Source organism: Procambarus clarkii, chromosome 37 (genome assembly GCF_040958095.1).
Source record: "Procambarus clarkii isolate CNS0578487 chromosome 37, FALCON_Pclarkii_2.0, whole genome shotgun sequence".
Taxonomy (NCBI): domain Eukaryota; kingdom Metazoa; phylum Arthropoda; class Malacostraca; order Decapoda; family Cambaridae; genus Procambarus; species Procambarus clarkii.
The window spans coordinates 25,210,210-25,236,680 of NC_091186.1; the positions used below are offsets into that span (position 1 = coordinate 25,210,210).

The following is a 26,471-nucleotide window of genomic DNA, read 5'->3' on the forward strand; positions in this document are numbered from 1 at the left end:
TGTGGTAAGGAATTTGAGTACTAATGCCATTACAGACGTGTAGGACAGTGTGATGAAGACCAGCACTATAGTCGTGGTGGTTGCTTGCTTCTCACCTTTATTATTAGTTTTAGTAAATTGTCTTGTGCAGTATTTAATATTTTTCAGGTAAATTAGTTATTAATGCCTAACTTCTTGGCTATGGAATTTTGAATGTCTTTAAGGGCATCCATTTGTTTATTATTTAACTAATTCCCTCAGAGTATTTTAGAATCATAACCAGTCCGTGCTGTGTCTAATTTTTATCTGTAAAAGTAATTAAACAAAGCCTGCAAAATATATGTGTAGTAATATTTGTGAATAGGTCATATGTGACCAGGAACCTGTAGTAAAAGACTGTTCATTGATGTAATACTATTAGGGAGATTGTGTATTCTTAAGAGCTACAGATATCCATGTTCTATTATTTTGAAGACACTGTATATAAATTAGTTTGCTCAAACATTTAAGTGCTTTTTTTTTTTAAACAATTTCACTTAATTTTACATTTGTATGATATGTTCTAAACCTTATGTTTACAGCTGGTGGAAAGAAAATGGGTTCCAAAACGAGTAGTAAATCCCCTGGGCGATCATACTCCTCATTGTCGCGTTCTAGCTCCATTGGCGTTCTTAACCAGGTGAGTTTTTCTCCATAAATATTTTGTAGATGAATATTTTTGGTTAGAATTAAAATTAATCTGATATTCCAAACTTAAATACAAGCTTTAAGAAATTAATCATTTTTATTTCTTCTCTGTTTTATGTGCATTTAATTTTTTCTGAGCAATTTCACTTGGATACTTCGTGAAGCAAGCTTATTGAATGTCCCACTGAATAATAGGTTTGATACAGCAGGGGTGGCTGGTATTTTGCATCAGTGCAGCAGATATCTTTTCATGTAACATTACTATGTACAGCAGCATAGTACAACATTATCATGTACAGCAGCATAGTACAACATTACCCTGTACAGCAGCATAGTACAACATTACCTTGTTGCCCTAATCAGAAGAAATGAACAACAATGGTGCAGAGGCAGATACTGCAGAAAATGAAATGATAGTACAAGAACAAGGAAAGGAAAACAAAATTGTCAGGAACATAATAGATTTTCATAATAGATCATAATAGATGTTCATTTAACTGTTTCAGGCCTAAATTAAACATGCATATGAATGAGTTTCATTGGATATAAATAGAAGCTATTGTATAGGCCAATAGGCCTACAGTTTCTTCTATTCTTATTTTCTTATGTTTCCCTTTGTGGTTAATTGTTGGTTATTTATATTGCTCATTGCTGATCTATGATATCAACTTTATAACACATTTGCTCTTAAACTTGTGAAATTAATTGTTAGCATGTAATTATTTATTCCAGACCGGTGAAGATATTTCAAGAAGTGAACGTCCAATGCGCCCTACAATAGCATCAATGAACAAAATGACTCCGCGTGCCCTGAAAAGGAAGGCATCTCTCTCTCAGGCAGTTTCCACAGGTAAAGTAGGACATGGGAAAATCACAATTCTATTGTCTACTTTGTGCTTAAACAACATGCTTGAGTTTATCCTATGTTCAATATAACTAATGTTATTGTGAACATAATATTAGATGTTATATTCATTTGTTTTTGTACGTATCAAACATATATTGGTATTACTTTAAAATTTGATTTGGAAACTATCTTCTCTGGTCAGGTGATATTCGACAGTTCCCTGAAGATTCCAGCTCAGAGGATGCTTCTCCATCGGATCATAAAAATACACGCAGTCGCACTCATGGTGGTGACAGGTTAGCATTATGGATTCAAATTTATATTGATGTTAATCCACTTATTCAAATTAATCCCCCAAATCAAATTTCACAAAGGGGAACAATGACCTTGGATCGTAATTAATAATACACTCGGTAGCATGAAATATGTGGTCCTCAGTTTGAGACTCTTTGTAACATTTTCAATTTCATTTAGTAATTTCAAAGCATTTTGAATATTGTCTTTGCATGAATATGCAAAGACAATATTCATGCTCCAATTGAATTTGCTCCAATTCTTTGCATGCTCCAATTCTAAGCTACATGAGAAGCCCTTAACATGTTTCATTAAAAAATGCTTGGCCCTTGATCTAAGCAACACCCACTAGTATGGCCTTCACTTTAACCCTTAATGTGCGGCTATTGAAAAATGGTCATTCCTGCCAATGCAATAATAATAATAATAATAATAAAAAATTACAAAATATTTACTTTTCTTATAGAATTATTCATTTGTATGTAAAATGTTAGAAAAACTTAAAAAATGTAAATATGTACATACTGTACATGTATGTATGTATATGTGTATATACATACATAGTATGTATGTATGTATATGTGTATATACATACGTACATAGTATGTATGTATGTATATGTGTATATACATACAGAGCTTACCTTGTATGAGGCAGCTCCTATTTATATATATATATATATATATATATATATATATATATATATATATATATATATATATATATATGTGTGTATATCACGAAAATAAACACGTGATTAAGAATGTGACAATGTCAGACCACGGAGGAAAAATGAAACAGGAAATTTTCCTTAAGTTCTTTCATATATTAAATACATCTTCAGAAGGTAGATGTATTTAAGATGTATTTAAGACCTTCTGAAGATGTATTTAATATACGAAAGTACTTAAGGAAAATTTCCTGTTTCATTTTTCCTCCGTGGTCTGACATTGTCATATATATATATATATATATATATTATTAAATATGACCGAAAAAGTAAGATTAATAATTCTAACACGAATTTTCTCAATCTTTCGTACATTACGCTTCACTGTTGGAGGTAAATCAAAAATCACTTCTCCAAAATTCATTTTTATTTCTAGTCTGACGCGACACGGGCGCGTTTCGTAAAACTTATTACATTTTCAAAGACTTCACAAATACACAACTGATTAGAACTTACGTCTCTCTGATATTATATCTACATTTGAGTGAGGTGGGAAGGATGATGTGGCATTAACACAAGACAGAACAGGGGATATTAATAGGGTATTAAAAGTATCAACACAAGACAGAACAGAAACAATGGGTATTGAATAGAAGTGTTTGTAGAAAGCCTATTGGTCCATATTTCTTGATGCTTCTATATTGGAGCGGAGTCTTGAGGTGGGTAGAATATAGTTGTGCAATAATTGGCTGTTGATTGCTGGTGTTGACTTCTTGATGTGTAGTGCCTCGCAAACGTCAAGCCGCCTGCTATCGCTGTATCTATCGATGATTTCTGTGTTGTTTACTAGGATTTCTCTGGCGATGGTTTGGTTATGGGAAGAGATTATATGTTCCTTAATGGAGCCCTGTTGCTTATGCATCGTTAAACGCCTAGAAAGAGATGTTGTTGTCTTGCCTATATACTGGGTTTTTTGGAGCTTACAGTCCCCAAGTGGGCATTTGAAGGCATAGACGACGTTAGTCTCTTTTAAAGCGTTCTGTTTTGTGTCTGGAGAGTTTCTCATGAGTAGGCTGGCCGTTTTTCTGGTTTTATAGGTTTTATATAAACGGCCAGCCTACTCATGAGAAACTCTCCAGACACAAAACAGAACGCTTTAAAAGAGACTAACGTCGTCTATGCCTTCAAATGCCCACTTGGGGACTGTAAGCTCCAAAAAACCCAGTATATAGGCAAGACAACAACATCTCTTTCTAGGCGTTTAACGATGCATAAGCAACAGGGCTCCATTAAGGAACATATAATCTCTTCCCATAACCAAACCATCGCCAGAGAAATCCTAGTAAACAACACAGAAATCATCGATAGATACAGCGATAGCAGGCGGCTTGACGTTTGCGAGGCACTACACATCAAGAAGTCAACACCAGCAATCAACAGCCAATTATTGCACAACTATATTCTACCCACCTCAAGACTCCGCTCCAATATAGAAGCATCAAGAAATATGGACCAATAGGCTTTCTACAAACACTTCTATTCAATACCCATTGTTTCTGTTCTGTCTTGTGTTGATACTTTTAATACCCTATTAATATCCCCTGTTCTGTCTTGTGTTAATGCCACATCATCCTTCCCACCTCACTCAAATGTAGATATAATATCAGAGAGACGTAAGTTCTAATCAGTTGTGTATTTGTAAAGTCTTTGAAAATGTAATAAGTTTTACGAAACGCGCCCGTGTCGCGTCAGACTAGAAATAAAAATGAATTTTGGAGAAGTGATTTTTGATTTACCTCCAACAGTGAAGCGTAATGTACGAAAGATTGAGAAAATTCGTGTTAGAATTATTAATCTTACTTTTTCGGTCATATTTAATAATATATGTCTACAGGAAAGACTGCTACCAAAATATACTAATATATATATATATATATATATATATATATATATATATATATATATATATATATATATATATATATATATATATATATATATATATATATATATATATAATATATATAAATATATAAATAAAAGCTGCATTGTATGGACCAATAGTCCTGCTATAGTTCCATTATTTTTATATTCAAGCGATAATTGATTGGCCTGGTATATTTCATTACAACCATACAAAGTTGAAAAAACCCTATGAACATCACTGGTATACACATGTAATTATGACAAATTTTATACAATGATTACCGCACTTGCATAATAACATTTGTGACGATAACCACATTCACATAGAAAGGTAACTATGAGACAATAGCAGGATTTTTGTCATGCGTCAAGGTAAGCTCCATTGTGTAAACATAGAGGTATTATATCCATATTAGCATCATATGTGTAAAACCCAGACAATAATAATTTAAATCTACACATGACAATAACCGCCTGATCCCATGCATCAACGTATGACAATAAACGCTCGTCAAGTGGGGGTTAAAAACCCACATCAAAAATTATTTTCACCTATATTACCATATTTGATGCAAGATATCTATTTAACATTTTGGCATAAAAGATAATTTAATAAATTCCCAATAAATATTAATTTATGCACTAATTGTATACAAAATTTATGTGGTCTTGCATGATTGGCTCATTTAGACAGTTTAGTGCTTCATGGTCCTTTATTGAATTTCTCTCATTTATTTCAAGCTTCCCAGTCCTCCAGCATTAATTGTGTATAGTTTGCATGGTATATGACTGATTTACATTATTTACAAAAAAATTTATGCACAGAATATGGGCATGATTTATATTTATTATTTTTTTAATGTAAGATAACAAGCCTCACGTTCACACTATATGAAATGAAAAAAAAACTACTATACTGAACAACCACCTTCGAATGATAATTGGGGTCATGAGAATAATAATTTATTGTGTTGTTAACTACTATAGGTAATACAGAAAACATATATGACACACACACAGACATGAACTGTCTCAAAGCTCTTAAAATGTACTCTGTAGAAAGAAAGTGAGAGAGAGATATCACATAAAATATACATGGAAAATACTGTATTGGAAGGCCAGGTCCTCAATTTGCACATTAAAATAAATGATACTGTAGGAATTGCAGAATAGACCCGGTGAAGAGCAGGGGTGTCATATGCACAAATCAGGAAACACTGTATGAACATCAGAGATCCACGACTATTCAGTATCCTCTCAGTGAACATAAGAAATATTGCCAGTACAAATTTTAATGTGTTTAGGAGAAAATTAGGCATGTTTCTATAAGTACCAGACCAACCAGCTATAAGTACCAGACCAACCAGGATGTAGCGAACATGTAGGGCTGAGGAATAGTTTGGTTAGGGTGGCTGAAAAGGGGGCTTTGCTCCCGAGTCTTTAGTGACACGACAATTGAAAACAAAAAAGAATTTCGAAAACAAAATTTTTCCCCAAATTGTAGGAAAACATGTAGAGTACTGTAAAGTTCATACACCAATTTGCTTGTCTTTTTGTGCATCCTTGATGCACCTCCCCCCTACCCCTCTCCCACCCTTGAAAAATATACAGTATTTAGAAAATTTTGTTCAATTTTTTGAAAGTACAGGTATAGAATAATTTATGTAGATTACGAAAAAATCTTGAAAACAAATATAGTTGCCTTAGTTGTAGATTGAGATCATTATTAAAGTCTTGTGTATAAAGCATTACGGTAAAACCACTGTCAGTGATAACAGTGAGGAGATCCTACTGTCATCACAAGTACAAAATCACCAATACCATCTAATAATTCATGAATGTCCTGTATGAGGATATGGTAACCACAGTTGATGGTATGTTCTCTTCCCCAGAGGCTCTGTTGACAATCGGAGTTTAAATAGCTATTCATAAGAAGGCTACTCTTCCCAGAGTCCTCTGGTGGTCAGAGGTGGTACTTTGCTGCTAATGAAATGCTTCCCCATTTACCACATGGTCTAACACCGAGAATGGTCTTACCACACTATTGGTACTCGGAATGAATGAAACTGTCAGGATTTCTCTCACAGTGGAAGGGATTATATAGGTCTGCATAATTTTTATATTTAGATTGTCTAATTTGGTAGTGTTTCCTTTTGCTATATTTAATTAAATCTGTATTTCCCATTTAAATTTTTTGTGATTCTTTATTCTTTCATCTATGAGAAGGGTACAGTGACACCTCGGCTTACGAATGCCCTCTTTACGAATTTTTCGGGTTACGAGCCCAATTTCTTCGTAAAATTTGAATTGGTTTACAAACTTTGCCTTGAGTTATGAGTTTGTTGATACACGTATGGGTCGACTGAGCGCATGGTTCCTGTTGGTAGGGTCGCCCGCGCTTCAGTTTACCAGTGCCTTCCCTTGGTGAGGATCGTGCTTGAACTCTTTGTAAAGAATTTCATTGTTTTTCTGATTTTTGGGTTTCTGAACATAAAAGTAATTATTATATATCACGCCATAGGTCCCAAGAAAGATAGAATTGTATTGTTTAATTGTATGCATTTCCTTAAGCTTTATGTTGTAAATGTTGTGATGTGTTGATGTGTCAAGCGCGGCAACCTTCCAACTCGTGCGGTGAGTGAGCGTGACCTCACCCGCAGTAACAGCCTGTCCAGTATATAAAGGTCCAACCTAAGAAAACACATGTGAGGATGACCAATGGAGCAAAAACAAGAGATCATTCATGAACATGAAAATGGTACACGGGTTGTTGAACTAGCTAGGCAGTACAACAAATCTTCAGGGATGGAGGAGGCAGTAGAGGATGTCCCTTCCTCATTAATTAATAAAATGTGTGAAGTATGGGAAGAACTGCAAAGTTTTACTGAAAAAGACTCATCCAGATAAAGCTTTAGCAGGCCGTTGCATTGACCTTATTAATGACAATGTGATGTCTCGCTACAGACAAGTGTTAAAATGTAGGGAAAAACAAATATCTTTAGACAGATTCTTAGCAAGACAAGCAAGCAGTGAGCCACAAACAGTTCCTAATGGGATGCCTGCAAAACATAGGAGAGATTACCCCAAAGAAGTCATCACTGCCTGATGTTATAATGGAAGGGGGCTCCCCTTCCAAACACTAGCACCTCTCCTCCTTCCCCTCCTCCTCACTGTCTTCCATACGCCAATAAGAGTCATCAATAAAGATAAGCAATAACTTGTTCATACAATAGTACTAAATATTTGGATGAATTAGGTATGAAATTTATTTTGAAGTTAATATTTTTGGGAGTGTGGAATGGATTAATTCAATTTACATTATTTCTTATGGGAAAATTCGTTTCGGGTTGCGAATTTTTGGCTTGCAAACCGTCTCTGGAAACGGATTAAGTTCGTAAGCTGAGGTACCACTGTACATTGTACTGTTTAGTATACCTTGACATGTTACAAATTATAATTTTATAGGTTGTCACTTGTTTTGTCACCCTTCAATAATAGTACTGTATAACATAAAACTACAGCACAATATTATTTTGACTAAGGAATTCAGAATCATGAGAATCATCTTTGAATGTTGTTGATTATTTTGCAAAATAGAATTGTATTGTTTAGTTGTAGTTGTATGCATTTCCTTAAGCTTTATGTTGTAAGTGTTGTGTTGTGTTGATGTGTCAGGCGCGGCAACCTTCCCACTCGTGCGGTGAGTGAGCGTGACCTCACCCGCAGTAACAGCCTGTCCAGTAAATCCAGAGGAGAATCGGTACGAGGGCGGTATGCTTCAGCAGCTTCTCCAGTTTCAAGACGTGGCCTTCCTTCTTCTGACATCAGCAGACCATCCTCTGCTGCCTCGACTGTTGATATGAGTCCTGAGGAATATCCTACCCGTGATGATCTTGCATACATTGACTTTGAAAATATGCCATGTGAGTATTTGATATGCGTGTGAATAATCTCTCTTCAGGTTGCTTTTCCAGTAAATCAGGCAGTTTAGACATTTTATATAATATTTATATATTTAAATTGATGTTTCCAATGCTTATTTTATTGGAACAGTATATCTCTGCAGTGATTCATGATATATAATTGATAAAGTATTTGTAGTAAAGTAAAACTGATGTGATAAATGTTTGTAATTCCAAAGTAGGCAGTTATCTATTTGCTTCTCAGTTAACAAAAATGTTATACAGTATGTTGAGGAACACCAGGTTTAGAGTAGACTGTTTTGAAACACCCTGCTTCACAGTGATGAAGTATCCTCTTCCATGCCTTTTGTAGGGGCCTCGTAGCCTGGTGGATAGCGCGCAGGACTCGTAATTCTGTGGCGCGGGTTCGATTCCCGCACGAGGCAGAAACAAATGGGCAAAGTTTCTTTCACCCTGAATGCCCCTGTTACCTAGCAGTAAATAGGTACCTGGGAGTTAGTCAGCTGTCACGGGCTGCTTCCTGGGGGTGGAGGCCTGGTCGAGGACCGGGCCGCGGGAACACTAAAGCCCCGAAATCATCTCAAGATAACCTCAAGATAAGATGCAGTCTACCCTGAACCTTGTGTTGCTCTTCTTCATTGTCAGCACTTTGTACCCTATTCAACAAAGACTGATGATTAAAGGAATCTGTAAAAGAACACATTAACAGTTAAATAATGTGTACAAAATTAAATCAAGGCAGTATGAATAGCTTTAATAATAATAACAGGGGAGGGGTGGGGGAGCAAAATCAGGTGATAATGTTGCATACAAATAATTATTAAAAAAAAATTAGTGCAACTGCTAAAACAGTGATTAAAGTTTGCCAAAGGTTCACACAAAGAGAGCCATTACAGGTATTGTTAAATTCTGCTGTAGGTAAAGTATTATGCTTAATAAAGAGGGTATTTGAATGAGGTTTCTAGTGTAGTTAACAGAACAAGTTAGGAAGAACCCTCATCAGATATTAAGAGATGTTTTCCTCATGTATAATGCATGTGCTAGAATACAAGAAGCAGGATTCAGGTTGATTTAGAAACTAGGTAAATGAGGTAAATTTATTGATGGAAAATATTGAATTATTTCAAGTAAGCGAATAAATATGGTTGGGGAATTAAAGTGTGGTGGAAATACCTTTGCATTTTTGTGTAAAACTAGGATGCTTTATATATGAAGAGGAAAAGCTCTTATGACATTGGCACTTCTATCAAGGTAAGAAACAATGTGGAAACAAATAGTATTTGCTTATATTCTCAACACATTTTAGTCAGAACTAGTATTTTTGTATTTACTTCTTACCTGGGAAGATAGCTGTAATTTTTTCCTTAAATTTCATGGTAAATCCAATCTTTCTGACTACACCTACCAAGTGTCCTCAGGGTCCACTAGGATGGTTCTCTGATGGTCCTCTGGTTTCCCATAATTTCCTCAAATTCTAAGCCGTCATTCAACATGCAACATTTTCATTGGCTAACCAAAATGGTTGAATGTGTGTGTGCTGGTATGTAGGCATTATTAGCACTATGTACTATTTAGGCATTTTTAGCACAAACACAAATAGCATTATTATGGTTATTATGGAATGTAATAATGTTAACTTATTATAGAACAGTACATGATGTAGTATGGTATTTTAAATTGGCCTTATGTCTCGGTGGACTTTGTCTTCTTTGTGACAAAAAAGCAGTAAGGCTTTGCAATAAATTTATGCAATAAAGCATAAATAAGTTACAACCTAATATATTGCTGTAAATAAACCAAAATGTTTTTGAGTGTATATATTTTTCTTTTCAGTGAGTGTTAGCGTAGTTGAAAGTGCATGTGAATGGGTTGTGGAGGGGTGTGAACGTTTGAGTCAACTCTGGTGGCGAGCATGTAGTGAGGGAGGTGGAGAAGAGGATCATCACCGAGCTCTCCGATCTCTCTTACTAGGGGCTGCTGCAAGAGCTACTCATGCCCTTACTCCTCTTACTGCACCTAATGCTGCACCAGCTCCATCTTTAATGTCCCCAACAGCCCCACCACCACAAGCAACAGATAGTAAGGATCCACGGGTGGTAGCAATGATGCAACAATACACTGATATTCTGGTTAATATGGTTCAACAAAAGATGGCATCACATCAACCACCTCCAGGACCAGCGTAATAGTGTATCCCTCCCAACAGTCACGAAGTCCAAAACCCAAACCACTGATAGTCATATGTTTTAAAAGGAGGTGTGTGTGGTTTATGTAGAATGATGAGAATGGCTAGGAAACTATTTTATTATGGTTTGTTTCAAGCTAAAGACTGTGCATATATGGGTATGTGTGGGCATGTGTGTCAAGTGTGCGTGTGTGTGTGTTTGTATGTGCGTGTTTTTGTGCCGATGTGTGTTTGGGAGGTGTGTGTATACATGTATATGTATACATACATATATGAGTGTGTGTATATGCATCAAGTGTGTGTGTGTAATGTGGATGGGTGGGTGGTGTGTATGCATGCAAGTATGTGTGTTTACATATGTGAGTGTATATGTGTGTGTACTCGCCTAATTGTGTGTGTGTGTGTGTGTATGCATGCATCAAGTGTACATGTGTAATGTGTTTAATTTTTTTTTTCACTCCGGTCAAAAATATTAGTGATTTTTAAGATTCTCATGTAGTATTGTGTTGTCTGTCCAGAATGCCTGGTATTTTCTTTGCTAAGGAAAGTAGCCTTTATGCAAGTGATAATGCCATTGTGCTCGTTTGAATTGTAAGGGTTAGATACTACATTCCAGGTTGTCTTGAGAATTGTTTCTATTTTAGGGCAAGAGTTATTTTCAGAACTCGCTAAGCCCAATTTGCTGCCAAAGCTCTCACGACCACTATGTCATTTTAATTGTCCCCTGCCATATATAATCTCATTTCACTCAATATAAAATTGATATGAAAATGAATTTGATGATTGTGTACCTTCTCTTTATATTTGGAGTTTTAACAGTGTAGCTTTCATTGGGTCAGTGTGATGAATCAGATGCATAGTGATCTGTACAAAGTGGTTGTCAGGTGAGAGTGGCTTATTGACGCAAGGCTGCACCACACGTATGGCACACAGGCTGCCTCAATGTAGCAATAGGCCGTTTGCCCCAAGTTGAAGGTGATCTTTTGAGAAAATCTTTTTTTTTTTCTTTATTATATAAATATAACAGTTTGTTCATACTTCATTTAACAGCATGTTTTTTTTTATTTTATAATTTTAACTAAAATTATATGCTATTAACTTGTCAGTTAGTGTATTGGACATGGTGAAGGCTTACTGCTGATTTGGGCTGGCTGTTTACCTTATGTTTTAGAATCTGTTTTATATACCCTTGCTGTGCAAATTGTACTGCCTGGTCTTGCTACTGTAATATGGCACTTTCTAAAGTTTAAATAGTTTTTCTGTTCTTGAACTTAAGGTGGTTTTTGATAGTATCTAATATAAAAGTAAGTCTGGCATATTTTTGCTTTTGAGTACTGTGTTTGAAACATTTAAAGTTTTCTCATAAGGGCTATATGTAATATTTTCAGTTTTATTTATATCTGCTTTACCACCAAATAAACAAGACCAGGCAGGGTTATGTACCCAGCCACATATGGTATCGCTAAGTGTGGAGGGTATTGCTGCAATCTTGCGTTGATTTCCACTCATCGATACCAAAAATTGTTGCTGTTGCTCACTACTGTCTGTGCTCATACTGGAGCTAATTTCAGATATTTGTATATTGTGTGCAATTTATTGTTTTATGTATACTCCCCATCTGTTAAATACATGACTTTCTTTAAATACTGAACATAAGTGATAAATTGTAAATTTGAATTAAGTAAAGCTTTGGTAAAAGCTTGGACAGTATTGTTTTGAGCAACATTTAGTTGTAATGAGTGTTAGCCCCTAACACTTGTGGCAGGACACCCTTGCCCCCCATACCATAAAAATCAAAACAAGCTGTTGGAATCAGAGATAAAAGCTTTCAGATCGATAAGAGATTCTGTTTATTGTTTATTGTAATTCTCTCCTTAAGCAGAAAGAAATCATAAATTGTATTTTAGCTCTGGTGGATGTATTAGTTGAGGCTTGTGTGCGTTTGGTAACAAATGTGACACTAAGCCCTCGTCCTACAGTGGGCTAGGGGCAGTTGTGGGAGCAATGATGTGTCTTTACAAGTCCTTAATTTTAATTGCATAAATACTTGAAAAAAGAGTAAGATAAGCTGGGGTGAATAAAGTCAAGCTCCCCATGGGTGCCAGAAGGTGCCAAGGTAAGAGGTGTGCCAAACCCTTACATGCATAGCTTAGTGTCTTGCATGTTTGGGAGTGTATAGTTGTAATATAGTGTACATTATCTTTAGCTTCTAGACATCATTCCCTTGCTTGGGGAGGCTCACTGGTCACAGGCTGGGTTTAAGGCCTAGCATGTCTTCACCTCAAGTATGATTGTGTCTTCCTAATGGGGGTGTTAGCATCATTGCCTTCCATTAGTGCAATTGTCCTCCAGTCTCCCTTTAGGGTACTGAGAAAAAGTGCTGTTAAACATCTTTATTCTCTGTGCTCGTGGAGATCCGGGTAATTTGTTTGCCAAAATGAAATCTCATTTCTTGATAGAACATTTCACATTAAGAATGATGTCTTTTTTTTTTTTTTTGTAACCTAATAAACTGTCATTTTAAATACACCTGAAAAGTTATTTTTATTGAAAACTGAAAAAGGGTAATAAAGTGCTTAAATTACCTCATACAATAAATTTTATTATTATAAAGATAAAAATCTTCAATCTGCAATATATTATTTTCACAATACTGTGTCTGCCTTCATGACCATTTTGCAAGTCATTGAAGTAGTGCTGGATTGAAAATGTTTCATTGTGAAGCTCAGTTTAATTAGTCGGTATGCACTAGTACTTCATTAAAACAACATTCTGAGTTCTTAATCTTTGGTAGTTCATGGGGAAAGAACATTAACAATACAAAATATATTACTCTGATAGGATATGATTGAAATAAACCTCAAACCAACTGCGTGACTTCCAAATAAAATTTACTTTTATGTAGCTTACAAAGAAACATTGCCATACTGGTTTTTCACTATGCTGTTTTTATGTACATATATATTTATAGTATATTTATTTTAAACTGCAGTATCATGGGTAATAACATTCAATTCACTTGGATCATCGAAGATTTGAACTCCGACTCACAAACCAGGACAAGAATGCTCACAAGGAAAGCTTAAGAAACTAATGATCAATCCAAGATTTAAACCTTCCCTGGGAGCACATCAACAGTATCTGGTGGCAATTAACCCTGCCATCAATTATATTTGAGTAACATATAATAGTTGTCTTTAAAGAACTATTTATTTTGAAAATGGCTAGTGAATTAAATGCAGTTTTATGTATATTTCTGACTGGAAAAACAAAAAATATAATGCCTGAATTTACTATTTGCATGGTATATTCCTCTGTTCCATAGTTCCTGTTTTCTTTTGCAGCAGTTAAGATCTATGAACAATACTTTTGTTGTTTGGAAGACAATATGAGCCAAATTTAATGCCAGCTATCTAATATGCAATGATGAATATATTCATATGTAGATAGATCATCAAATTCTCAAGCCATCATAATGAAAAAGCTTCCTACTTCAATTGTGTGACTGCATGTTATGTATAACAAAAATTGTGTAGGTAAACTTAAATATTAATCAAATGGCAATAGAGAAGTAAACTGATCTTTGAAACAAATAGAATGTATAAATGAAAATGATTGGGTATGCATAAACATGAAATCAATAACCATAAGGCAGATGTATTGTCTACAAAGCATAATACTTCAAATAGGCATATCCACCACAACCAATAGAGAGAGCAACCACACAAAATACAAGTATCACTAAGGCACAAAGTTTCAAATAGCACAGACAAGTTATTCTATAATTTTACATAAGCTGTGGTGGAAACAAATGTCAAGCCTGGAGATGGGACTTCATGATTTGCTTAAGTTCCAACCTTCGAACACAACCATGTGCTTGTGAGGTGTAGTTTTGCAAGTGTAGACCATGATTTTACATAATTGTAAAATGTTTACTGTACATTTTTAATCCACACACTAAGTGCTGGTATAATTGTTAGCCACGAAGGTTTGTAAAGTGTAATCAGTACCTGCCAGGGGCAACTATTGTGTCCACCAAGCAAATAGTAAATCATTTATTAAATTCATGTATGCAACTTTTTTTTTTTTTTTTTACAAAAGTAATCCACTGCACAACAGTAAGAAAATATAATTGCTTTATAATTCATCACATCAGGAATGGTTAAAAATTATCCACAAGATGGAATAGTACTTATAAGTTTTAAAGCAAGTTTGGCATCTCTCCATAACTATCTTAATTCTTTATTTTTTAAATTAAAATAATGACAGAGGAGGAGGAGGCATCAAACTTTTATTTTAAATTGTGTTCAGGTTTACAACACTTTTACCCCCGTTCACACACATGACATGGGAGGCACTGGGCCTTCAGTGGGAAGAAAACAAAAAAAAAAAAAATCTCCAGACTAATTTTATCTTCCCATAAAAAATAATATTTTTCATTTATGGCATCTTGAGAGCTGTTGTGCAATATTCCCATGAATCCCCTCTTCTTGCACAAGCTCACCAAGTTGCTAGGAAAGCTGTAATGTGCAAGTTAAGACGTGTTGTTTTTGTTATATAATTATCAATTTTTTCATACATTTTATTTCTTAAAATAACAATATTGCACAATCCACATCACTCCAATAAAGCATTTGATACTATAATTTATAACAGCATTGTTAATATATATAAATATAAATAGTTTTATTAATGTTGATATAAAAATTATATTACAAAATAATTCAGATAATATTTACCTCAAAGAAGATATTCAATCTTTAATATAACACTTTCATAATTTCCTATTAAGGGCATTAATTAATGGGTCGGGGCATGAAAGCAACATCACACAATTTAAGAATTTCACTCAATTTATAAACAGAAAATAAATAGTACAGTTTCAAAATGTGATGACATGAAATACAAGTTAGCAATGACCATTCTATTGTGTTTAATGATTGTTACCGTCATGCCCCGACCCCAACATATTTATGCGCTTTAATGAAATTTGCATACCGCAAAACATTAAAAGTTTTTATATATATATGATGTAACTTTGGTCTAATTAACTCACCCATCGAGTACTTCAAGTTTAATTTATACGACTTGTGTGACACCATTATTATTGATTTCTTCCATTTCTTCTTCCTCCTCCTCCTCTTCTTCTTCTTCCTCTTCATCATCATCTGGATTTTCATCTTCCTGGTTCACAAAAGCCTCCAGAAATCTGAAAAGTAATAATTAAATATGGTTACAATTGCCACAGTTCTGTTTTTGCAGATTATGCAAAGTTAATGAGGACAGTAAGAACTGAAGCATTCTGTAGGGTACTGCAAGAAGGCCTTGACAAACTTTTAAGAGTGGGCAGATAAATGGCTACTGGAATTCAATCCAAATAAGTGTCAAGTAGTCAAAATGGGTGTAAGGGAGATGGGAAACTTGTTTTTAACTACACCATAAGGGAAGAGTTAGCAGACATGGGAGTAAGTAATTAATTATCAAAAGAAGGCACCATGCCAGGAAGGAGACATGGGAATAGACATAATCCCAACACTAACACCAGAAGCTCAACTGAACAGTATATAATCAGCAGCATATGAGAAATTGGCAAACATAAAAATGTCATTTAAGGATCTAAACAAGGAGGCTTTCAAGTCCATACACACTGCCTATGCCATGTTGATGCAGGAAAGCATCAAGAGAGTCATCATTCCAATACAGACCACTGCTGGGTTCAGAGAGATCAAAGCTTAGAGTGATCATCCTATAGTGTTTAGGGACCTAGAATTTGAAGTGTTGGCGATTTCCACTTGGACTAAGTCTGTGCCTCCACTTCCTTTCCCTGTGGGCGTGATTCACTTTGCTTCTGGTCGTCCCACTAGTTCCGGGTCCGAAGTGTTTCAGTCAGGTTAGGGTACAGCTCGGCCTTCTTCGGGGGTGGTTCCTTCCATGCCAATGGTGGAGGCAGTCGAGCCTTCAAGTCCCAATAGGATTTCAGGGTATTCACCTTTGCTGTTAAAGGCTGGAGCTTGGATGGTGTCTCTGGACCTCAAGGATGTGTACCGATCCTGGAGGTCCATACATCCCGAGTTCAGAGACTGGCTAGGTTTGGTGTGGGGACATCAAACTCACTGCTTTAGGGTTCTTGCCTTCAGCTTGAATCTGGTTCCTATGTGTTTACTAGGCTGGCATGGGTCATTGTAATCTGGCTGCATCTGTTAGGGTTTGGTGTGTGCCTTCCAGTTTGTCTGCACATCAGCTTGCCAGTGATCTGCTTTTTTTTCCCCAGCTCACTGGGCGTGGGTTCCTGGTGAACTGGAGGAAGTCCCGTTGGTTCCGTCCCAGGTTTGGACTTTTGCTGGGCCTCATTTTGTACTCTCAGTTGGCATCTCCTTTTTCCTGGCTCTAGCAGTTTTGCTCCACCTGTAGCTTCATTGCCATCTGGAGTTGGATTAGCCCTGAGAATCTCACTGGCTGGTCGAGCAGTTGTGTGAGAGCCTTAACTCTGCCTACACTGTCTTTTTCCTAGGCTGGGTTTGGCTCTGGGTGTTGTACCAGTTTCTATGGTTCTGCACATTCTGCTTCTCCCAGGACCCCTTCATCAGTTCTTGCTTTGCTGGCTTTTCCTTGATGTGTTCAGACACCCAGGGGCTGTGGTCATATTGCATTTCTTCAAGTACACAGCACGGTGTACAAGTTTGGGGCTGTGTAACATGCCCCAAGGAGGATTCAGCTTCCTCCTAGCTCTCTGCTCTGGCTTCATTACGACTGCTCTTCGATGATTCATTGCCTGAACCAAAGGGGATTGCTTCGGTCCATTGCACTAGAAAGCTGGACACTTCTGGTAGCTTAGATTTTGGTACCTCCGAGTTTGGTTATCTGCACGGTTCACATAGGGTGTCCAACATTCTTGTGGATGGGTTGTTTCACTTTCATCCTATTTCCATACAGTGGATCACTGATGATGTATTCTTCCATTGGCTCTGTGTACCAAGAGTCTAACTCCTAAGTAACATAGGCAAGGTTACAACTACCCATGCAAACCTGGTAAAAATCCGGGGAACCAAAAACTCAAGCTGAAGAGCAGAACTTTGAAGTGGTAAACTTAATGCTCTACAAGAAACCCAAATCAGAAAAGTGCCAGTACAATTCCTTGAGGCCCAGAGATACCATCCAAGAATCTACCTGCAAAGCCAAGCGAACTGGAGCTTAAATAGCAATGCAGAAGGTCTGACAGGGACTGAAGCTGTTCAGTACCCAGTTTTTAGAATGTACTGTAGACCCGCCAAGTCCCACTTTGGAACAACCAGGACAGCCACCAAAGAGAGGTGGGTAACTCAACCATGCCCAAATCAAAACACATTGCAATGACTGCACAAAGCTGAGGGGAGGACTTATTAAATACAAATGATAAGTGCTGTAACAGATTTGTTGACGTGTAGACTATTCTAAACTCCATTGCAACAAGCTCTACAAGTCAAGCATGGCCCCAGGATGGGCTTGGGAAGTAGAGAAACCACCAGATTCCTTTTAAAGTACTGTACATTGTACTAATAATAGTTAAAAACCTAAGAATAAATAGCGACTTACTTGTATGGTTTCTCGTCACCTCTCATATCACAGACGGTGTTGGTGAGGGCCATTATGTAATGTTTTGCCAGTGTCAGGGTCTCAATTTTGCTCAACCTTCTGTCCATCTTCACATGTGGGATGACTTCACGTAACTCCTGAATAATCACAAGATATAATTTTGTACACTATTAACTTAACATGTACAGTACTATATACATATTTTAAATATTACAGTTTAATACATTCTCTAGCATGTCATCTTCACACCAATTTTATCCCAGCCTATCATGCCTTCATTCTTGCTTCTTAGATCCCCTAAACTCTACACATAATTTGTCTCTAGGTTAATTTTGTAACCTCATCCATGCCATTACCACACTATCATATTTTTTCAATCACTCAATAATGACTTATTTTAATGTACAATATATCTGTGATCTATAGGTGCTCTTTCCCTATATAATGGGATGAATTAAATACATGAAACCACCTCATTCATTCTTGTCTTACTCAAATTTGTCTTCTAATTTAATTTCTATTTCATAAACATCTCACTTGCATACAAGTGTTTGGCAAGTTCATATTATTGTAATTTCGGTATATTCTACCTATCTTGAGGCAATCAAATTTTGATGCAGTCATCATGCATGACAATGAAAATGCTGATAACCTTTAGTGAGAACAAGTTTAAGTTGTGTTACATGATGGTTCACTCACATGAAAATTTGGCATGTATATTAACCATATATATACAGTATTAATTTTATTTCATAGCACATATACTAAAGTTAAAAATTAACAGATTCTTGGATACAAATCTGTATACAGTAATATATTTCGTCATGATGAATATGTTGGCCACAGGTCTTACATCTTGGACTCTGGTCTGAGACAGCAGATACACATGGTACTCTTATCAGAACTAAAAAGGAATGAAATTCAACTGCTCAAAATTTGAAAAATATTTGCCAACACCAGTTTTACAAGTCACTGAATATTTTCAACACTTACCTGGAAAGCCTTGTTGAGTGAATGCATTCTCATTCTTTCACGTTCATTGCTCTCTAGTCGCCGAAGGTTTCTTTCTCTAGCAGATATCCCAGATCTTCTCTTTTTACCTCGTCGAGGTGGACCTGTAGACCCACTCAAACTAGTTTTCTTACGCTTTTGGCCAGCAATGCTCATGCTACTCCCACTACTGCTGCTGATGCCACTCTCACTCTGGGAGTCAGACCCACTGCCTTCTGCTCCATTCTCATTCTCACCTGTAAAATCACCAACATTATAGCCACAAAAATATAGCTAATTAATTTGGTCCATATTTATGGCACCTTGTTTCTCTTTGGAAATTTCCCTCTTTGGAAGCAAGGCCACTTTGCCTGGCTCAGCGGGCCACCCGCAGTGCACTGCAAGGTATGCAGGGCGTTGCCCGTGGGCGCACAACCCAATGTTTATGCTCTTTCCAGTTTTCTCACCTCAAGTTTTGTGCTACGTCATTCATTTTTGTATCAGATTGTTCAAAATAGAATGCTCTAGAGGGATATATGCATATAAGGTCAAATAGAACAACAACATTACCAATACCATAAGAATTAATTGTCGATGGCATTAATGGCATATCCTGAACTACGTGTATTGTTTTAATGACTGCGAGAACATCATCACAAAGTTTAAATGTTAAATTAACATTAAAGCCTCCATACAGCCTCATCACAATCAGTATATATATTCCATTTTGCTCTCAGAAGTCCTGTATGTACCAGTCTCCCTTGTGTTCTCACGAATCCTCCTGAATGTCCTCCTCCCACTCTCATTCTATTTAATTTTGAGTGACCCCCTGAATTGTACCACTGACTGCATGTACAGTACTTCCAACCTGTCCTCCTACAAAGAAAGTCACATTTCGCTCGTATACGTTACACAAGGCCAAAAATTTTTGTACTACAAAATGAAAGTGGCTTGCAAAAATGATGTAATGTCCCATTTTATGTTTTGGGTCCTCTGGTGGGTTAGGAGACCACAATTTAAATTGACCGTTTTCTTGATGTTTTGAAACCTTAGGAGGACATGCTGGTACTTCACCCTTATGTGCTGTGTTCTCTTGCAATTTGATCATATCTTTTCCAAGTCCAAAATATATCTTGGCTCATGACCCACTTCTACCCATACCTCACATTTTTACCTTCTCTGCTATCCCTATGTTCTAAAAGAATGTGTTCCAACAGCCTGAATATTAGATTTACTGATCTCATTCCACATAAGGATCATCGCCACAGGTTAGAAGAGATCGTCACCTAAATCTTTCTTTCTATCCCTGATAGTACTTCATCCTTATGTCTTCCCAAGATTTATCTGTCATTGGGATAAAATGATGATTCTTCCTTTGTAATACTTCATTTTACATTGTTCTTTGTTTACACTGTACCTATCTCAAATTCATATTATATCATATTACATATCTTAACCCTTTACCTAACCTAACTCACTCCAGTCTTTCATTTCAAAAAAACTTCTCAGTACATCAATGACCTCTTGTTACTAGCATTTGCTTTTAACTTTCATCTATTGCATACCTTGTTGAATTTATTCCATTATATTTTGCAACTATTTAGTTTTTTCAGGCTGTGCTCTGGGGAAACAAATCTAGTGCCCAATCAGAGGTCTCGGTAGACACTAGTGTGAATCCTGGCATTTGGTAACTTCCGAGGAAAGTTAAAGTTCTTAACTAACATAACTACTTCAGCTATGTTGGCCCTTATGTTCATCTTGCTAAAGAATGTTAATTTAACTTTTTAATCTCTTATGGGAGAGTTCTAATTCCTGGAATTAACTTGTCATTCTTTTCTGTACAACTTCAAGTGAATATAGATTACCATATTTTATGTTCATTCTATACTACAGGTATCAATACTGAACTATATTTTCTGTGACAATGTTACTGTCTATTGGACACAGCTGATATTTTATGGAGCAGCTGATTGATCTGATCAGAAAGCTCATATTACTCAAAAGTAGAGTTGCCATATTTGAACACTGAAAATATAAACTATAGCCACAAAGAGAAAACTTGCCAAAATCTAAATTTTCTCAATCAGATCCATGTTACACGAGCTTTATGTTCCGAGGGGAACTAAATCTAAGAGCTAGTCCCAATACACCTGATGAACAACTAAGGACTTGTTATACATGTCTCTAAAAATATAAATTCTTTATACAAGATTCAGAAGTTGAAGATCACGGTGAAATACAGCAAGTCCCTCCTGTTTGTACATTTGCCATCATGACAAAAATATTTAATTAAATTCATTTATTCCCAATACAATATTTGTTAGTGTAAACACCATAGCTATCATCATGACCTTCACAATCCACCATCTTATAAATGCAAATTATCTTCAGTAAATGGTAAATTCCCGTTTAAAGATCTTAACTCTCCACAATCTTCACTTAGCCTTTGCCCAAGTGAAACTTCGTCTACAATGAGTATCCTCACTATTTCAGTACACATGATTCTCAACACAAATGAACTTCAATACACACAATCTTTGCTAAACAAACTTCCCTAATGTATTCTTAAAATGCCACCCCCCCCCCCACTCTCCCTCCCTCCAAGTGTAAATGTGCACATATTGTACACTGAACACACACATAGGGCGAATGTTGAATGTGGGAGTAAGTAGATAATGTACTGTGAAGGGATGGGTTGTGGTCACTCATTTATAACAATGCTAACCAGCATACAGTACATACATTTTTCTTCTGTACTCCGTTGACAAGATTAGAGATCTGTTAGACTACATACAGTGTAGTGATTTATTGACACTCAACTACAAAGTGTAAATGTGAAATGCGTTTATTTATCATGTGTGTGGATAAGCTGTGAGCAGTGAACCTAAAACAGTTCACTTCTAGAGTTACTTACATCTTGCTCCATTTGACCAAAATTATGTATCCCTCTCATTAAGTTTCATAGTTGCCCCTAACCTCAGAACATAAACATGATTTGTCCTAATTTAAGAAAAATCCCGTTTAGAATGTCTGGAAATAACTGTACTCAACATGTGTAGGGATACACCGATATTGACTACTCTGACCTAACACTATGTACACGTCTATCGCGTCTCATTATATCCCATAATAATTTTACCAGAGAAAAGTATGACGAGAAACTAAAAAATATAATGAATTAAATCAACAATTTATCAGAAAAGGCACTAGAGTGTAGCAAGGGTATCCAAAGAATCAAATGGGTGACAGATAAGCCTTATACTGTATAAGATTCATGTAATGTGTTAATAAAATAAAAAGTCTTCAATTTGGAGGTGGGTTGACCACCCAGCAGCGCCACAAAATAATCACACAGTACTTACAGAACCGAAAATTAAATCGTGCCACGAGTACTGACCAGGGCGCCGTTGAGCAGCGTGGTGGGTGGTGCCAGGGGTGTGTGCTGGGAACTGGGCCTCGACGTCGACCTCCTCGTCCTCGACACCGCCGGCGCCTCCCCAGTACCCGCTCACCAGACCAGTCACTCGCATTCTGCAACACCAGAGACCTTACACTGTCAACTCTCATTCTACAATACCAGAGACCTTACACTGTCAACTCTCATTCTGCAACACCAGAGACCTTACACTGTCAACTGATATTCTGCAACACCAGAGACCTTACACTGTCAACTCTCATTCTACAATACCAGAGACCTTACACTGTCAACTCTCATTCTGCAACACCAGAGACCTTACACTGTCAACTGATATTCTGCAACACCAGAGACCTTACACTGTCAACTCTCATTCTGCAACACCAGAGACCTTACACTGTCAACTGTTATTCTGCAACACCAGAGACCTTACACTGTCAACTCTCATTCTGCAACACCAGAGACCTTACACTGCCAACTCTCATTCTGCAACACCAGAGACCTTACACTGTCAACTGTTATTCTGCAACACCAGAGACCTTACACTGTCAACTCTCCATTCTGCAACACCAGAGACCTTACACTGTCAACTCTCCATTCTGCAACACCAGAGGCCTTAATAAAATATTGTAGAAAAACACTCATTTAAAATAATAAAAATGTTGCATAAATCGTAAACTGTTAATTTGACCTAACTATAACAGCCTATCATCATAAAATCCGTTTGCCACTCCTTGCGTTATCTCTAATTTTGAGATATTTCTACATTCAATTACATAGTGACGTAACATATGTGAACAGTTCTGCTGACAGGAGTTTATATTTGGTCAGGTCTGCTTCAGCGGGTGATGCAAGTGCCGCGAGAGATACTTTCCCAAGAATGTAACACTTATATGCGGTGCTTACTATATTAACCTGCAATGTTAAATGGGATTCATGTATTGTGATTTGTGTATTTGTACTCAACTGAATTTGTGCGCCCCTTGAGGGACTTGAAATAGAGGGGGGTAGAAATAGCCTAAGCTACTCTATCCCTTTGAGATGTATTTTTTCTTGTCTCAATAAACATACTTGAACTTGAGAGATACTTGTAGTCGTGTTAAAGCCTAGCAGTATTTGCCATACATCGTAAAAAACAGTATAGTATTATTTTATACCAGGCTATATTATTGTTAATAAATATGAATTACATTCATCTGATAATTCATAACTATTAGCACTATATCTTTCTTACATAAAGTGTATTATTAAGTAGAATCCCAGCCGTAACTTTTTCCATGCATCAAGTTCAAGTATGTTTATTGAGACAAGGAAAAAAAATACATCTCAAAGGGATAGAGTAGCTTAGGATATTTCTACCCCCCTTCCATGCATCATCCATGAAGCAGCCGCAGCTAATTGCCACTTTTCCTCAGTGCACTTGAAGATTCGTTGTTAATTTCCCCGTCAACTAATATGATTATGATACTTTTACAGGATTATCTTACAAACAAATTAGAATTACTGGCTGAATATACTAGTTTTCGCACATTAAACTAACAGGAACGAGCGCACACAAAGTAACCTACTTCAAGCATACGTTCCTTGAAATGTTCCCCAATGACTGACGATGTCTTACTAGTAAATCATTTATCTTGGTCGATAACAATCAAGTTACCGGCAAATATTGATCTAATCTTTGTGTTTGGAGGGAGGGAGGGAATTATCAGGGGGGGGGGGGAAAGTGCCAAGCCATTACGACTATATAGCACTGGAAGGGGTCAGGATAAGGATTTGGGGTTGGACAGGGGGGGGGGGATGGTGCCCAACCACTTGGATGGTCGGGGATTGAACGACGACCTGCATGAAGCGAGATCGTCCAGCCTAAGTGGTTGGAGCACTCATAGTTTGCCTCCTATCCATGGACAGAGGAAGGTTTTCACAAACAACTCTCAACCGCCTTCCAGGTGGTCAGAGTCGCCAGCTCTCAACGCCACTAAACTGATGTATTAAATTGCCCGAACCTAACCTAACCGAGGACCCACGAATGCAAAACGAATTTTAGTATGAATTTTAGTACATCAGCTTTTTGCCTTACGGGATTTATACGTCAAAATGTGAAGTACTATTCGAGTTGACACGGAAGAGGTACCGGTGTTGCTCAGGGTAGTGGTATGCACTTTATTCCTAGTGCAGGGCCTCACTTCGCCAGCCCCAGATGTAACCAGATTGATTGATAAGGATTAAGCCACCCAAGAGGTGGCACGGGCATGAATAGCCCGTAAGATGTAACCAGCCGTATGACTTTTCTTTACATAGTGTGGCTGCCCACATTGGCTCGCATGTCATCCCTCACCCTCCCCGGCCTCCCAAAACTCCTCCCCCCTGGCACCCAGCAGTTCATCATATCAGCTAATTACAGGCAAAGTATGATAGTTTGATATTATTTTCAGACACCAGTGCATAATGTTTTACACTACACAAAAAATATATAAATATAATTACATAAATGTCTAAGATTATGATTATGATACTATAAAATAGTCAAGAGGCAAGCATTAGCACTGTCAAAGAGGCACTCATTCCATGTACAAGAATGTAAGAACTCGTATATATAAACTAATAAAAAATATATATAAATTTACAGTAACCCTGAACCGACCATGTACTGCATGTACCTAACACCAATTAGTGTTAAAAATTGGGCGAGGCTAGCCTCAAACATCTGGCCTGCCTCTAACCCTGAATAGACAAATAGATAACCATTCGCTTTTATACATAGATACTAGAGGGGCTACCAGGCAATTATCGATGGACGGACGCCACATTTTCACTATAAACTATCTTCATCACTAACAATTTTAACTTTTCACTATTTTCACAGCAATAATCTTCCTTACACATTATCTTCAATACTCTAACTTTCTTCCTTACGCACTATTTCCTATACGGTAACCAATTTAACGACCCACCTTCCCTCTCCTTAGCCACCTTCCTTGCCCTTCGTTACCTTCACCACATTTCATCTCATTCATCTCATTCCCCACCTTTCCTTTCCTTCACCACATTCTCTATTCTTCACAACGTTCCCCTTCATCCCTATAGCGAGATTGGGTTAGTATGATTTGCCATTTCATGCCAAGGAGGGGGTAGGCATGGGGCTCGACCCCGACCTGCCTACGGCCATCCCAGGATAAACACCGGTCACCCTGCAAATTTGGTGAATGCCATTCACTGTTATAGATATCGAACAATGAGCCATTTCTACACAAGCTTCTGGGTTTAAAAGTGTAAATATAATTAATTCGTTTTATCGGAGACAGGAAGCCTGTGAATATATTCTGTACATTGCATACTGACAATGTATCAGGGTACCTTCAAGGTCTAACTACTGACCCTTTCCAGGGCCAGTAGGTGCCCAACTCCCGGGTACCTATTTACTGCTACCAAGTAGGTGAATAAAGTCATTAGGCGAGAGGAAACGTGACCAATCATTTCTGTCCGCCCGAGAATCCAACCCCCGGATTGTTAGTCGAGAACGAAGCCTACTGTACGAAAAGACCCTACATATCCCCCTCACAGAGCTTTAATATCAGCTCTTTGATATCCCTACCAAAACTCAAGTGTTTGTGGCACATGCATGTGTTGGCGTGATAGGAGTGTTAGCCTATCGTGATATGCAGCTGTTATTGTACAACAAGTGCTTGTACCTGAAGTGCTTATGGCGAATTCCTGGTGAAAGGTACACCCACTTGTCAACATGTTCTTCATAGGTGGTAGTATCCAAAGCTACTCTGAATGGAATAAAGAAAAAATGAACAGTAGCACCCAAGCAATTCCACGTTTTGTACTAATGATTATGTAGAGGGCCCGAGAGAGAAGACAATAACCTAACCTAACCTTTTCTAAGCCCTGCGTAATACACATATGAACTATATTAGACCTAAGATACATATTAGGACCAGGATTGCTTATTTAGGCTTGATCAGATTAGGTTTATGGTT

The 26,471-nt window shown here is 37.1% G+C and overlaps 2 protein-coding genes across 15 annotated transcripts in view; one reads left to right on the forward strand and one right to left on the reverse strand.

Annotated features, from left to right (window-relative positions):
* Positions 1–13,804, forward strand: part of Wdr62 (WD repeat domain 62) — a 231,507-nt gene extending 217,703 nt beyond the window's left edge. For 9 of the 11 annotated variants that reach the window (XM_069337296.1, XM_069337295.1, XM_069337294.1 and 6 more), the window contains 5 exons: positions 561–658; positions 1,399–1,516; positions 1,716–1,809; positions 8,079–8,326; positions 10,160–13,804. In XM_069337296.1, the coding sequence (XP_069193397.1) occupies positions 561–658; positions 1,399–1,516; positions 1,716–1,809; positions 8,079–8,326; positions 10,160–10,512 (911 nt within the window). In that variant the 3' untranslated portion in view covers positions 10,513–13,804. Of the gene's footprint in view, positions 1–560; positions 659–1,398; positions 1,517–1,715; positions 1,810–7,012; positions 7,974–8,078; positions 8,327–10,159 lie in introns of those variants that run through there. The other 2 variants (XM_069337288.1, XM_069337291.1) reach the window with 2 other exon arrangements.
* The window catches only part of LOC123765846 (class A basic helix-loop-helix protein 15), a 63,847-nt gene continuing 50,468 nt past the window's right edge, over positions 13,093–26,471 (reverse strand). For all 4 annotated transcript variants that reach the window (XM_045754646.2, XM_069337298.1, XM_045754647.2 and 1 more), the window contains 4 exons: positions 22,471–22,604; positions 19,077–19,330; positions 18,084–18,220; positions 13,093–15,720 (listed from right to left, as the gene is read on the reverse strand). In XM_045754646.2, the coding sequence (XP_045610602.2) occupies positions 15,591–15,720; positions 18,084–18,220; positions 19,077–19,330; positions 22,471–22,604 (655 nt within the window). In that variant the 3' untranslated portion in view covers positions 13,093–15,590. The remainder of the gene's footprint in view (positions 15,721–18,083; positions 18,221–19,076; positions 19,331–22,470; positions 22,605–26,471) is intronic.